The 15669-nt window shown below is 34.4% G+C and overlaps 1 protein-coding gene across 1 annotated transcript in view; it reads right to left on the reverse strand.

Annotated features, from left to right (window-relative positions):
• Nucleotides 1–15669, reverse strand: part of LOC109851321 (probable Xaa-Pro aminopeptidase P) — a 41711-nt gene that overhangs the window by 11302 nt on the left and 14740 nt on the right. The window contains exons 8-10 of the mRNA XM_020421394.1: nucleotides 12794–12850; nucleotides 11064–11131; nucleotides 7142–7208 (exon numbers count right to left, since the gene is read on the reverse strand). Of these exons, the coding sequence (XP_020276983.1) occupies nucleotides 7142–7208; nucleotides 11064–11131; nucleotides 12794–12850 (192 nt within the window). The remainder of the gene's footprint in view (nucleotides 1–7141; nucleotides 7209–11063; nucleotides 11132–12793; nucleotides 12851–15669) is intronic.

Here is a 15669-nt window from a genome sequence, read left to right on the forward strand (position 1 = left end):
GATCAGTTCCGTTGAACTTCATCTACACATTCTTAAACCCAAACACATCAATTTTAAGGTGAACCCGTCGTGTTTTGACCTTTCGTTGAGCCGTGCAAAAAGTTCTATTCATTTGAAACCATTAAAATTGCGGTGAGTAGATGAAGGGTCAAAACACGATGGGTTCACCCCAAAATTGGTGTGTTTGGGTTTAAGAACGTGTAGATCAAGTTCAACGGAGCGGATCACAAAAAAAATTAGGGAATGATGTGATTTTAGACCGCGTCCTTAGGTGGGAATCTAAGGTGTCACCTTAGGAAAACATTTCCCTATATATATAGTATGGATGGAGGAGAGAGAGATAGAACTGAGTATACTTGGTGCCAAGTATAAAATTGGTGCTTGGTGGTGACATAAACACTTCTCATCCACACATTTAAATTTGTCCAGTTGAAAATGGTTCACACATGATTAACCATCCGCTGAATGAGTAGATGAGAACTAGCTACGTCAGGTACCAAGTATACCCATACTCCTATATAGACACACACACACATAGTATGTTACTAATTGAGGACTGATTAAAATTTCAATGATTATTAATTTCTATTCGTGTTAAATATGGATAAATTTCATAAAAGAAAATGAGTGACCAAGCAATCAAGTTTTACACAACCTTGTTCTTCTATAACAAAAAGGTTTTCGGAAGTTCATTTGAAAGATCTACCAATGGTTTTGAAATATGACTAATAATGTTAGATTATCATCCTAATGATTATGAAGAAATTTGAAGAGCCCACAAGCTTAAACGTCCATGTCAGCTAGACGAACATAAGTTTCCTCAAAACAAGTTTTGGAAAGAAACTACAGCACTTCAATCCTAAATGGTTCAAAGAGTATGGTAATGGCTAGAGTATAGTTAACCAAAAGTTACAACAATTTGTTTATATTGTTATCAAATGTAAGAGGAGCAAGAGGGTGGAGATGCTTTTGTTGGTAATGGATTTTACAAATTAGAAAGACAGAATAGAGAGATTTCAAGCACATGTTAAAAGTTCTTGTGGTGCTCATAATGTAGCTTATAAAAAATATCACACTTTACTAAGCCAAAAACAACATATTGCAGTTGCACTTTCTACGCAGTCTGATCAAGTGAAAAAGGAGTATCAAATTCACTAGGCTGAAATAGTAGATAGTATTCAATGCACTCGCTCAATGCTTTTGATAAAAGAAAACCTATTTAGTTTGCTCAATGTTACCCATCTGATTTTTATTCAGTTAAACTTGTTGAGCTTGATAATCTAACTTGAGAACTATATTATAGATGTGCATTTGGATGGAAGATTTTCAAAACATAAGGTAATTGATGATCTTCTTAAACAATTGTTCGAGACAAAAAAAATGTTGCACATCTTTTTTATTATTGTTTTGTTTTGGATCAACATATGAGACCACATAGAGAACAATTATGTGTTAGCCTTGTTAGGTCTCATGTTTATGAGCCTACTCCCTACTCTTGTTTTAATGATTACAAACAATTCCTAACAACGTGTGTCGAGTGTTTGTATTTGTTTTGTTAGGTAATCTACACAAATATCCATGTCGGAGATTGGATGGAATTGAGCTAAACGATCACATCAAATGGAGGTTGACGGAATATCGGTGTGAAGCCATTGCACATCAAGTCATATTCAAGATCAAGTTTCATCCGCAACCAAGACAAGCTCATTGAAGATCAATATAGCTTGAGTAATTTAGTTTTAGGTTTATGTTTTGTGTGTTAAATACTCTAAGGTCAATATTATACACACACAATTTATTGGTTTATTCGTTTTCTTGTTTTATCCACAAACAAAGTTTTTACAAACAAATAAATTTATGTTTATATACATATATGTTTGTTTTCATGTGGATAAGTTATTTTAGTTTAGTTATATAGATATGAAACAAATATACATTCATATACATATTTATATGTTTCATATTTATCATTTTGTCAAATACATATATTGTGCAAAACTTTATTTTTGTATAATATTGAGTTTTTAGTTTGTAGACTTCATAATAATATTTTATATCATTTCATTAAGTCTATAAAATCATTTTACAAAGTTTTAAAATTGTGTTTAAATCAAACGTCAAAAACATGTGTTGTTGTGTTTTCATGTTTTCGACTATTTTACAAAATGATGACTTTTCACTTTTGGGAAGTACAATTTCAAAAATACTTTTTGTAATATGTTTATTATCATGTTTACAATCATTTCCCAAAGTTTTATATTTTTTTTAGAATTTATTTGCTATTTATAAAAGAGGTTTAAAAATCAGTTTTACTATTTATTTCAGGCTGATAATCTGTTATCAGTCAACTGATGGATTTTATCAGTCGACTGATGAACTCGTCTAGAAAGTGTAAAATTTTTTGTTTTTGCGAGTGATAAACTATCAGTCAAATGATGAGAACATCAGTCGACTGATGAGCTTTTCAGTCGGCCGATGAGCTGTGAGCTGCCTATAACGGTCAGCTCATCACTCGACTGATACTGTTCATCAGTCGACCAACGGCCTCTAACGACTAGTTTTTTTAGATTTTCAGGTTTTTGTTTTTTTATCTTTTTTCTTGGTTTTCTCTTGGTTTTGGAGCTTGTTTTATGATCCTATATATACCCCATATCCTCTAACTTCTGAGGGTAATTAAGAGAGTTTTAAAACAAGTTTAAATGGTGTTTTAAAGTTTGTTTAAGTGTGTTTACAAGTTTTGTTTGTGAAGATATTTTCACAAGAGGAAGAAGAGATCATCCTTTGGTGTTTGAGCTTCATCTTATCTCTATCTCTTGTCATCTTAGAGAAGTGTTTCCAAACTCAATCTAGCTTTACATTTATATAATTGTTTGATTATTATTTTATTAAGTTAGAGTTTATATTGAGTTTAGTTTTGATTTTTATTCTCTTTGTTACACACACCCACTTGAGCTTTTACTATTTTAATACATAGTATACTTGGGATTGTGAGAGATTGTAACATTGAGCTGGGCTTCATTATGCTCTCATCTATTATAGAGAATAAATTATTTGTATTTGTGCTTAATTTGTGAGATCACTTTGTAATACACTTGTACACCGAGATGAGTGTGTGATGAGAGACAGGATCGGTTCCAAGAGGAGTGACGTCGGTAGTAAAACCTAGAAAGAGATCGTAATTCCGAGCACTTGATGAAGGACACGAGCTAGAGTACAACAATGTTACATTACACGCTGGGCGCTTCTAGGCGTCGGACTTAGCGCCCAGCGCTTAGTCGCTTAGGCGGACGCCTAAGCGGTTTCTGGATGTTTTTTTTCTTTCTTCATTTAAGTGGTAGTCGATGAGGTTTTGTTGAAGGTCGGAGGAGGTAATGGAGGAGTTCATATTTGGAGGTTAATGGAGTTTGGAGGACGTGTAGGCTACGACACATAAAATCACAATCAAGGCCTACAGGGTGCAATCCACGTAAGCAGACAATGCTCCCCTAAACGCTCGTAAGTGCAATCCACGTAAGCAGACAATGCTCCCCTAAACGCTCGTAAAATCTAGATGGGTAGCCTAAATACCGTCTAGGCGCTAGGCGCTAATTAGGCGGCCTAGGTACCGCCTAGGACTAGGCGTACGCCTAAACGGACTAGACGGTGGTTTTTTAAAACAGTGAGTACAATACTTAGAGGGTATAGAGTGTGTTTGTAAGAGAGATTATAGAGTTTTCGATGAGCTAGAAAACCAAACTTGTGAGGTGTAAACGTTTTTCGGATGAGTGTCGAAAACCCAGTTGTGTAGTGGATTCTCTCCGGGAGTGGGGAGTGTTTGGGCTTGCCTTTGGCACATTTATTCTTGTATATTTTTATATCGTCATTGTTGCATGTTTATATCGCCATTGTTTATATTGCATATTCTTGCTCATATATCTTGTTGTATATCATAATTGCTAGGATATTATTAATTTGTTTTTAATTGGCATTAATATCGGATTAGATTAGCATTTACCTTATTCACCTCACCTCTAGGATGCTTTCATTATGGACTATTATTGAAACTTATCTTTGTGATTATTGAATACATAAGTTTTTCCATTGGTAGAATTTATATTATACAAGTTTTTCTATTAGTAGAATTTAGGATCAATCATTTGGCATGATGGTGAAATTGAGGATGATGTTGTTCATTGAATCAAATCGGGATAGTTGAAATGGAGGAGTGCTTCAGGAGTCTTATATGATTGTAGGATACTAATGAAACTAAAGAAAAAATTCTATAGGATGGTTATAAGACTAACAATGCTTTACAGGTCAGAGTATTGGGCAATTAAAAAAAACATGAGCAAAAGATGGGTGTAGTAGAAATTAAAATATTATAATGATCTTGTGGGTATACACTAAAAGATAGAATAAGAAATGAATGCATCCGTAGTAAATTAGAGGTTGCTCCTATTGAAAATAAAATGAGAGAATCAATTAAGATGGTTTGGTCATGTACAACGAAAACCTCTTAGTGCCCCTCTAGGAAAAGTGATAGTATTATACTTAATGGGGCTACGAGATCTAGAGGTAGACCTTAAAAAACTCGGTTGGAAGCAATTAAGAATGATATTATAATGATGGAGAAGATGTCCCATAGTGGAACAGAATGGAAGAATAGGATTCATGTAGCTGACCCCAAACATTTGGGATAAAGGCTTCGATGTTGTTGTATATATTCCCCCATGGGAAAAATTCTCGATCCCTTCGTAAATGGAGCAACCCCCATGATTATTAGTAGTCGTGAGGATCTACAAATTGTAATCTAGATAGCCTTTGGTTGAATGCTCATCACATTGCTTACAAAGTTATACAAAGTTATCAACTTTTAAGGTTATATTTTACCGAACAATCTCCAATCTTTTGAGCTTACATTCCTTCATAGAGTATATTTGTTTATGCTTTTTATTTCTTATCAAATATCTGAGTTTCCTTAAAATTTGCCAACTTGGATATTTTATCTTTAACAGTTTTTGTACTGGAGTTGTGGCCTACTTCAGACACGTTAAACATGCATTCCCTCCCTTACCAATGTAAGTATTATTAAAGGTGAAGGAAGCTTGGCATACCCACACTTAGTCTGAAAATTTTCATGTGAAATTAAGTTAACCTCATCATCTTATAACGGGCACTTAAAAACCATGTAAGACCTCCTAAAACTTTAATGTTCAATTTATTTATTTCCAATACATATATAGAACCATAATTGGATTTTGTATACTTCAAAGTCAGCACATAATGTAAAATTTACATAAGTAATGGGTTCTCACATCTGTAGCTAATAATAATAATAATAAGCAATGGATTTGGCAACTCATGAATGGATAGTAACAATTATTTGAGAGTACATCTTCCCATCTCATGAAACATTGATTATGGGCACACCATCTATCAAACTATCTAAATTTGGAGTGCAAGTAATGATCTCCCGTATCAATCCTAGAATAATTTTAGCCAGTACTTCTCATATCCCCCAGATTTGTGATTCTGTTCTTCAAAAGAATTAATAATGTGGCATGGACAAAGATATATAAGTAAATAAGAAACACGGAAAAGAAGAATAAAAGAAAGCCGCCAAAAATCAATTATACTTATTATTAAAAAAATCAATTATACTTGATCTGTCCCAGAGATTTAATTTAGTATTTTTGCAAAATATCCGACTACATGTTGTCATTTTCATGCTCCAGTTCTCTTTCTATAAATTTCACTTAGAAGTTCGAATATGTTTTATTTCTTAAATAGCTCCAAATCATGTCATGATATGCGTAAACATATGGAAAAAATGCATTAAAATTTGATACCGGTGAACCTCTGTAATATAACATCTTAACAAAGATCTGTTGCTTACTCCAAGCCAAAAATGACCGAGTAGCCAGCAAACTGCATCCAACACCACCTTTGGCCACCCATAGCCAGCATTATGTCCACTAAGTACGACGACTGAAGAGTAATTTCCCCAAATTTCCATTAAACGGTAATTTCCAACCATGTTCTTTGGTTCCAACTTTTCTTCTTTGTTTCTCCTTTCCTTTATTTTAGGTTGTATCATATATCTCTCAATCCATTTATAAAAGGACAAAAGTTCTAAACAAAGGACTACAATAGATTTTGAAATTAAAATGAGCTTAATCATTTTTAAATTTTGCAGAGAGAATATATGATTTAACTTCTTAAGTTTCTCTCACAATTTAATTCTGCCATAGAGTTAAAATTTTCTACCTTTTTCATTAAGTGCAGGACAAAATCCATTCACATATGGGATCTCCATAAATGTTATTCCACCTTTTATACATACATTATATCAATCACATCCTTTTATCATAAACTAGCCTAATCTGCTTCATCAAAGGCAAACTTGAATCATCAAGAAGCTGGGCATTCAGATAGAAAGATTGATTTACATCTCTGTTTAAGAACGCTAATTCCCAAATCTACTAGAACTCATAATGCTATGCTACATATAGAAGTAGCTGAGGGTAAGATCCAATATGTAAGATTACATGTATACACAAAGAGTTTAGCAAAAATCAATATACAAATCATGGTAAGATAGCTTTATGAGAGTCAAGAAGGCCTGTCAAATAATTAACATCAAATGAATCATGTGATAGAATAGAATGAAAAGAAACAAAAGATGCAAAGTTGTCCATTAGTAGTTTTCCAGATACCACATTCATCCAAAACCACAAGTTAAAAAACAATTATGGGTTAACAATGTTATTAAGCAAACTTTATACTTAATTCTCCACTTGCATAGCCTTTGGGACCATGTGAAAATGCCTCGAGCATAAGAATAACTTGCTTGGTGAGGTAGAATAAAGCTGGGAAAATAAACTTGCTTATAGATGGTTAACAATATGATATGTAAATATGTAATCAGAATTTCCTGAAACTACTGATGAGATACTATGGGGTACCCACTTCAGCCAAATGATTAAGCTAACATGTTGTGAGCTAACAATGTATATCAAGCAAACTGAACTTTTAAGAAGGTAAAATGGTCATTGTAATCAAGTACTATAAGGTATAACTCACTGTTGGTAGTTAGAAATTAATCAAAATTTTGTGCATCATCCATTACACAACTATGTTATCAAACAGAAACGAAAAGTACCTCTTGCTTAGCGCGGAAGCCCTCTAATTTATCACTCACAGTTACCTCCGTTAATTTCCGAGTTTCCCTGTTACAATTAAGAACGGTGGCTTAAAAGGTGAAATGATGAAAGAAAACTAATTTTTTTTCTTTATGCGGCATGTGATAGAACCCATCTATTGTGGTTAAGTTGTGGATCACCATGTTTAAACTCATTCGCATTAAGAGGATGAAGATCAATAACCAAATGAGAAAAATATGTTTCTAAATTCTAGTGTTGCTTCTTACTCCTTTTAGTATTTAATATATTCAACATAAATAGTCTTAGAAACAGTCAATAGAATTTAAGCAGCCCTGGTATAAAGAATTTTCAAAGTAAGATACCTTAAATAAACATCTAGTAACTTTAACATAAAAAGGAGAACTCTAACATTGAGAAACAACCACTCAACCAGAAACCTAATAGAGCATAAGTTCAACCATACCATAACTAGCCAAGGTAGTGCTTAAATTCAAACATACCATATCTATCCTATGTAAGATTTGTTCAACTCCATTTTATACAGACGATCTGATTAACTATGCGTCGAATAAGATGCTAAACAAAGCTCCTCACATTTCTTCTTTGTATTAATAAATTTATTTTGATATCTGAGCAGCAGGTCCAAGTTTTTTGTGTAGAATCTGGTTATGGCTCCCATCCCCTCTGTAGTTGCATTACCAGCAGCAACCCTAGACTTTCCTGGCCTTCCCTTGATTGTCTTAGAAATAGATCATTTCACACTCATGCACAATTAATCAACTGCAGTAATGACAAAAGGGAGGGATCCTCTTTCCTCCAATTTTGGATCAAAAATTTCTGCTAAAAAGAGAAAGCATTTAACCATTGTCAAAGTGTAAAAGTTTAATTTTTAGCATCGAAGCAGAAATTGTATAACTATCTATTCATGTAATTACCTTTTAAATTGACAAAAGAATTTGGATTGAAGGCTGAATTACATATTTGGATTAAGGGAAAAAAAAAAGCTTCAATGTCTAGTTTTCTTCTCCTCTTTCCTCTCCTCTTTGACAAAATTCTTCACTTGCATATAATTTTTAATCTGAATAACATTTTATACCTATTGTTAGCTTGAGAATGGCTTTACCAGCCAAAAACACCAGGTACCTTTTTTGGAGGAGGGATCCAAAAAAGAACTTGGGCTTGATTTGTATTATCACATGGAACAACAACGATCAGCATTTCTCTGTTTAACCAACAATGATAAGTTTCAAATGGAACTTTCAACCCTAATGTTGTTTCGCTGGATCATACGATTAGCATTAGATCCTAATTTTACAAGGAGTCTATTCCACTTTGACAGAATAGACTCCTCATAGAAATAATTGTTTTCAAGTAAGGTTTGTATTTTCAGCCGATACCGATATATTTGTCGTATCATATAGAATTTTAGGTATGCTGACCCAATCCAGCTGAAACTAACAAATAAATAGGTAGATATTCTTATATACTCGAATTTATCTTTACATCTTAGAATCAAGGTTTTAAATGTCGGCCGACATGTCGGTTTGAGGGCTTGAGGGACACGACATGGGCGTTTTCAACTCCTATGTCGGTTTTCAGGGCCAAATCGGAAATATCGAGGCCATATCGGGCATACCGGCCGATTTTTTAGCTTTGAAAAATCAGCCGGTATGACCCTTTTTTTTAGATCTGTTTTTTGTTATCGGGTTTGGGTTTAGTGATAAAAACCCAAACCCGTTTGACCGTTCTCATGTTTGAGGGTTTCTTATGAACCCGATAGAAAGAAAAGAGAAAAATTAGGACTGCAGCGGACTTGGGAACCCATCACTCCTTTCATCGATGACGACGTCCTTCCCCACCTCCATCTCGACCCCCCGTCGTTCATCTCCTGTTGCGCCCCAAAATCCGAACCCCAACCTAACCCGAGGATGGCAGGGTATCCCGTCGTCAAGATAAAGGGAAGATGATGGTCGGTGACTCATCCAAAGGACCACGAGCAGACGAAGAAGAAGAAGAGCCCTGGCACTGCCTCCCTGTGATGTCCCGTCGCTGACACTGTCTCCCTACAACGTCAGATCCACCCATCGCCGACGTCGGAATCCACCCATCACCGACGTCGGCTCTAAAATTTATAAAGTATGCTTATATTGAATTTAGGAATGCTTAGATTACATTTAGGACATGATATTATACATATGTGCACCACCTGATATGGCAATCCGATAGTCCATGTCCCCCGATAATATCCCCAATTTCCGCTACATGAATTTCAGCCGTCTGACATGAACCCAACATTCGACATTTAAAATCTTGCTTAGAATATAAACAAAAGGGAGGATATCTTATAGGATGTAACATTCCCATAGGATATGAAATGAACTGATCCTGACCATCAGTTTTCGTCTTTTCGTTTTAGGTTCAGGATAAAAACATAATTAACTTGTCTCCCCAACCCAAATATATCGATTCAACCCACTCTTGTGCTCATTGTAGAAGGCTCCTCTGACAGTGTCAAAGAAGTCGTCGACGATGATCACGAGTGAGTTGGATTGATTGGATCCCCGACTTTTGAACCTCTTTGTTTGAGAGAGGGGAGAGAATCACATGAGGCAACTTAAGTAAGTTTTAGTCCTGGCCCTAAAATTAGAACTGATGGTCAGGATGTACGCATCTCATATCCTTTGGGAACCTTGCATCCTACAGGATATGCTCCCTATAAACAAGTATTTTTGTTTGAGATATCTATTTCTTTATAAAATTTTTGTCTACATGTTGGTTGAAATAATGGAAATGAAACCCCATGTGGTAGGATTATGTATTCAATTAAATGCCAACTACGACATAATATAATATCATCTTATTAACATTCCAATTATACTACCTAGTTACGTAAATGTAACCAGGAATACATAAGCAGATTGCTAGCATAAAAGACTACTTCCAATTGCATTCCACAAATAATTTCCACATACATATTCCTATAAACTGATTTGGATGTTAGCGAAAAAAATCACAAATTTAAATGGCAGTTGGACCTCAAGATTTTATATGAAACAAAAGGATAATTAATATCTTAAAGCTGCTAGTGCAGTGCATGTGCCATACGTTCTTGACCACATGTGAGTATGGTTAGACTGCCAGTAGATATTTTCACAGGGAGGAAACATGGACTCTCTTTTTTTGTGGCATGCTTACCTTGGGGGCACGGTTTAGCAGCTTAGTTGGAAATTGGGTACAATATTAGGAGATTACCAAGCTTGACCTCCTCTCAGTTTTTACATTATCACGAGTTATGATTATCCTTCAGCTCTTCTTCTTTTTTACTCTTTTTGAATATGGCTCAAAGAACATTAGATGATTCAGCTTAACATGGAACACAGATTCATTGTTTTGTACACTGGTCGAGAAACTAAGTATAGGTGTATAAAGTGAGATCACAGAACTTAGTTATCCTTGAATGAAATTGAGTGATATAGATCATGACAGAGCTCAAATCATACACTGTATTTCCAATGTTTTCCACGAATACAAAACACGTAAGACTAGAGCAATAAAATAAGCGAAGTTGTGTAAATGTGAGTGTTATACAAACATGTATGTGCAATAGACTGGTAAAATAAGGACAAAAAAATTTCACTTGAAGTCATGTGCAATGCAGAAAAATATGCGCATGGTATACGTGTGTCCAGCAGTTGGGGAGTGTGTTCGATTGATGTACACAACTACACACCATGAATGCTCGGATGCCTCAATCCATCGATATATAGATGCATGCATCCATGCATGTGTACATATATGCAGAGAGAGAGAGAGAGAGAAGCAAAATGTTTAACCTAACAAATCAATTGCATGCAAATATACAGTTATAGGGTACTATTATGTATTCTTTTAGAAGGAAGAAAATGGGACCAAAAGCCTTACGAGTATTTTCTTTTAAGTGTTCCCTCAGGCTCAATGAAGTAACCTGAAGCTCCATAAATCTCCTGCATCTACAATCCCAAAGATACACATTTTAAATGATTAACTCAAAAAATTTGCAGTATCAATACACTGAAATTCCTGAAAGAGCCTAAGTAAAATATATTAGCTCATGTAAGAAAATTTCAGTGTATGTCTTCCATAACTGTATATATGACAACCACCACTAAAAAATATCATTTGATAGTGTGGTAAAGCACAACCAGTGTTTAGATACCTTAGTGATATCGAAAATGAGTGTCCTCATGGTTCGTGAGTACATATAGTGTTTCTTATCTTATTATACACGTGACTTGTCACCTGCCATGAATTTCTGTGTGCATCCACATTCGACAACATGTACTATGTCCAACCGTGGCAAGCACTTACTGCCTGTTACGCATTCAAACGAGCAGCCAAAGAGCAGACTATCCAAACCCAACTGGATAAACCGCTTATAATGGGCAGTGTTGGCTTTGGGTTGAGTAGGAAACGTATAAAGAGATGGTAAATGAAAAGCATAACTTTTACAGGAACAAGCATTGAACCCTGAAACCACATGCTTAAACCAGAAAAGCAATTCTAGGCTTTAGTATAAGCCTAGTTCTTATGTGAGAACAGTGTCCCAACTAAGGAAAACCTAGCACCGAGAACTGCTGATACTGAACTCATTTTCTGTAACAATATATCCCTGATACTGAACTCACTTTCTGTGATCCATTTGATATCCCTATTCTGATAGGTTGTTGGATCTACAGTGCTTCTGTGTATCAAAAAATAGCTTAGTATAACATAACCCAATTACTAACTTCAGTTTATGCATTACCACTGGTTTTTACACCTTCCTTGGAGAGAATATTAGTTTCTAAGAATACAACGTCGGTGAAGTTTCTTGTTTTCCATTCATAACTTGCGTCGCACGTATGGATACAAATTTAAGGCATATGAATAGCACATGAATTACATATATCAACTAGAGAAGACTGTACTAAAAAGATCAATGTGTATCTTGATCAAAATAACTAGATGTTTCAAGAAAAGCAAAGAAACCAGAATCTTTTTTCATAAACATTCAACACCACTCATTTCCCTATTTCACTCCACAGATTGGTTATCTCATAAAAGTTCTAAATGATAGAACTTACAAATAAATGTTCAATTTATTGTATGTGCATGGGTTATCAATGATCAATCCAGGAAAACTGTATGCTAGAACTTTACTACTGACAGAATATAGTATTCCAAAACAAATAAAGTAAATCTCTTCAGTAACTTCATTTCACATTTCACAGATAAACTGTGCTTGTGAGGGCTTGAGGGATCAAAATTTTAAAGAATTTTTTAATATATTGTGTATGCATGGATTATCTGGGAGGCAATTGTCTAAAAACTTTACAAGTAGAAATAGAACATGGCATTTCAGACAACATTCAAAAACCCATATTTTCCTAACTTCACTCAACAAATGAGACATCCTGCAACGACTTGAAGGAACAAAATTCCATATAATATTGTATGCTCAGAATAATGTACAAAACATCCAGTGTAACTTATGCTACAACTTTCCCTTCATTAACAGAACATAGCATTCCAGGACCCACATTTTTTCAGGCAATAGATCTACTGTTTGAGGAGCAAATATCTACCAATAATTCACCATATAAATTTATAGAGCATTTGTCAGCTTGACTTACCTGTCCATCCAACCAGACAAGATATTGCACAACAGCTGCACCATCTCGGATGTGTGCCTGAGATAAAGCATAAATTGGTCAGTGAAATTTCAAATGACTACTGTCTGCATAAGGTTTTGACAGGGAAACTAAACATAAAGGACCAAAGGGAATCAAAAACAACATGAGATAATTAACCAGCAGCAAATAAATATAATGATGACAATTCAAATAACTTTGAAGTCCAAAACTAACTATATTCCTATGCAAATTGCAATCAAAATTGAAACAAAAAAAACTCCTTTATTATGTGTCCAAAGCTCCTCAGATAAAGTTTAATGATTTTAGAAAGTCTTTACCTACCTTTCTTGATTTGTAGGCTTCCTACCTATTGATGGGAATCAAGATTAAGACTAGGATTGATTACCTTTAAATTTTAAATTAATATTTGATTTGGACTTTAATTCTATTTGGGTTAGAATTTGTTTTTGATTTTGAATTGCAATATGATAAGAAGTTTATTTCTATTTGCAATATTTAGTAAAGATAGGATTTTAAACACTAAATATAGGGGCTAAAATTTTCATCGTATTTAGAGTTCATGAGATTTGATTTAAATAAAGAAAATTAGGGTTAGAGAAAATTGTGGAGTGATTTCTCAATGGCATGAAGCCAGTGGGGGGCAATATTTGACTAGACTAGTCAATGCAACCAGTTATTTAACAAGTTCACGTCAAGATAAATGTGTACGGGCCATATATGGTAAGGTTTTAAATATCGGATATCGGGAAAAATCAGATGGCCAAAATTCATATTGAATCATGGATATCGGAGAAATATCGAGGATATGTAGTAAATATTAAAATGCCATAACAGATATTTGCATATATAGTATAATGCACTAAAATGTAATCTCTATATACTTAATGAAATCTAAACATACAAAAAGTAAATAATATATGTTTAGGATCACTAATCAACCTTGTAAAATAAATAGAAGTACAATCAACATTGCAACATTTCGTCTAATTTTTTTAAGGCCAAAATGTCATTTGATATAATGGGAAAATAATGATATCTCGCCCAAAAATTGCCAAATGTGGTATATTGTTTGCGACAAGACATAAAAGAATATATCGGTCAACATATCGGCTGATATATCGGCCATATCAATGATATATCACCCAAAATAGCCAAAAAATAGTAAAGGGTATTTGGAGACCATATCAGCTGCGGCAAGCCCTGTAAAGGATATATCGTGGCAATATATCGGGCCATTATGTCAGGGATATTTAAAACAATGATATACAGATCGACAAAAGTAACCCGTTTATTGATCAATCAACTTATATATGACCCGTTTAACCCGTTTATTACAATCCTAAAAAGAGCTTTTCCGTTTCTCAACCCCAATCCATCTCATAAAACCCTAAAAAGAAAATCTCTCTCGAGTTCAATCTCCATCTAGATTCTCAAGATCTCTTCTTTTGTTTCTCTCGAGCTACTTTGTTCTCATCTAAAGCCAACTCAGAAATTTAAAGATCTTTACTGTTAATTTTGCATTTGCATTGCATCAAGTTCTTTAGATTATTCGCTTAGAAAACCCTATAGTTTCTGTGCAGCATCACCTATTTATCTATCTAGAACAGAACATATAGATTTGAAGGCCATCCTTAGAAGTATCATCAGATTTTAACCGAAATAAATCAGGGTATAGTTTTTTAAGTTGGGGCTGCCAGATTCCTCACATTGTCAATGCAACAATATGGAAAAAATGGTCAGTTCTACCTATAGTATCTCTACAGCCACATCACCACAACTGTAGTCTTCCGTTGTCTGCCACATTAATATAGTTTACCCTATAATAAGCATCAAATACCACTAATACCTGTTTAGGTATTTTTACCTTGTCAACATTGTGTTACTTCTAGCACAATCCAGAGGTGTTGTTGCCATTGCTAAAAGTCGCTTATCATGCACCCAATGGGTCATGCTCATTGTTTTAAATATCCTCGACATGGCTTATATGTTGACCAATATGTCCTTTTATAAGACCTCCCAAAACAATATGGTCTTAATATCTTTTACTATTTTTTGACAAATTTAGGCGATATATCCCAACATGGTCGATATATCAGCTGATACGTAGTCTGATATAACCTTTTATATGACTTATCACAAACAATATACCTATTTTGGCAAATTTTAGGCGATAGCATGATTTTCCCGATATATCAACTTATCAAGTGACATTTCGGCCTCAGAAAAAATCGGTCGAAATTTTACAATGTAGATTTTGGCTTTTATTTGTTTTGAAAGATTGCTTAGTGATCCTAAACATATACTATTCATATTTTTTAATGTTTAGATTCCATTAAGTATGTTAAGATTATATTTTAGGACATGATATTATATATGCACATCATCAGATACGGCACTCCGATATTTACTTTAATTTATTATGATTCTACAATTTGGCCTCATATTGCATATTGTGTAAATACCACACTACCACTTGTGGAGGTACCGAAGGAGGTAGACAATGAAACAAAAGATAGCTATAGGATTTATCCATGAGGCGTTGGATTCAGCTAAAAAGAATATTGCATGTAGCAATGTCAAAAAGAAATATATGTTGATATGGAATAAAATAGATAAAATATGGAATGACTAACTTCATCATCTACTTCATGCAGCTGGACATTATTTGAATCCACATTTCAGGTATGTGGAGAAGTTTTTTAACGTGTGAGAAGTGAAAGAAGGCTTGTAGCCTTGTACACACGCATGGATAGGATGATTCATGTCAAGGACGGATCGCATAATGCTAATGTTCAATTGGACTTTTTTATGAAGCAAAAAAGAATTTTCGAACTTCATTGACTATAGAGACAAGA

The sequence above is a fragment of the Asparagus officinalis genome, chromosome 8 (genome assembly GCF_001876935.1).
Source record: "Asparagus officinalis chromosome 8, Aspof.V1, whole genome shotgun sequence".
Lineage (NCBI taxonomy): Eukaryota > Viridiplantae > Streptophyta > Magnoliopsida > Asparagales > Asparagaceae > Asparagus > Asparagus officinalis.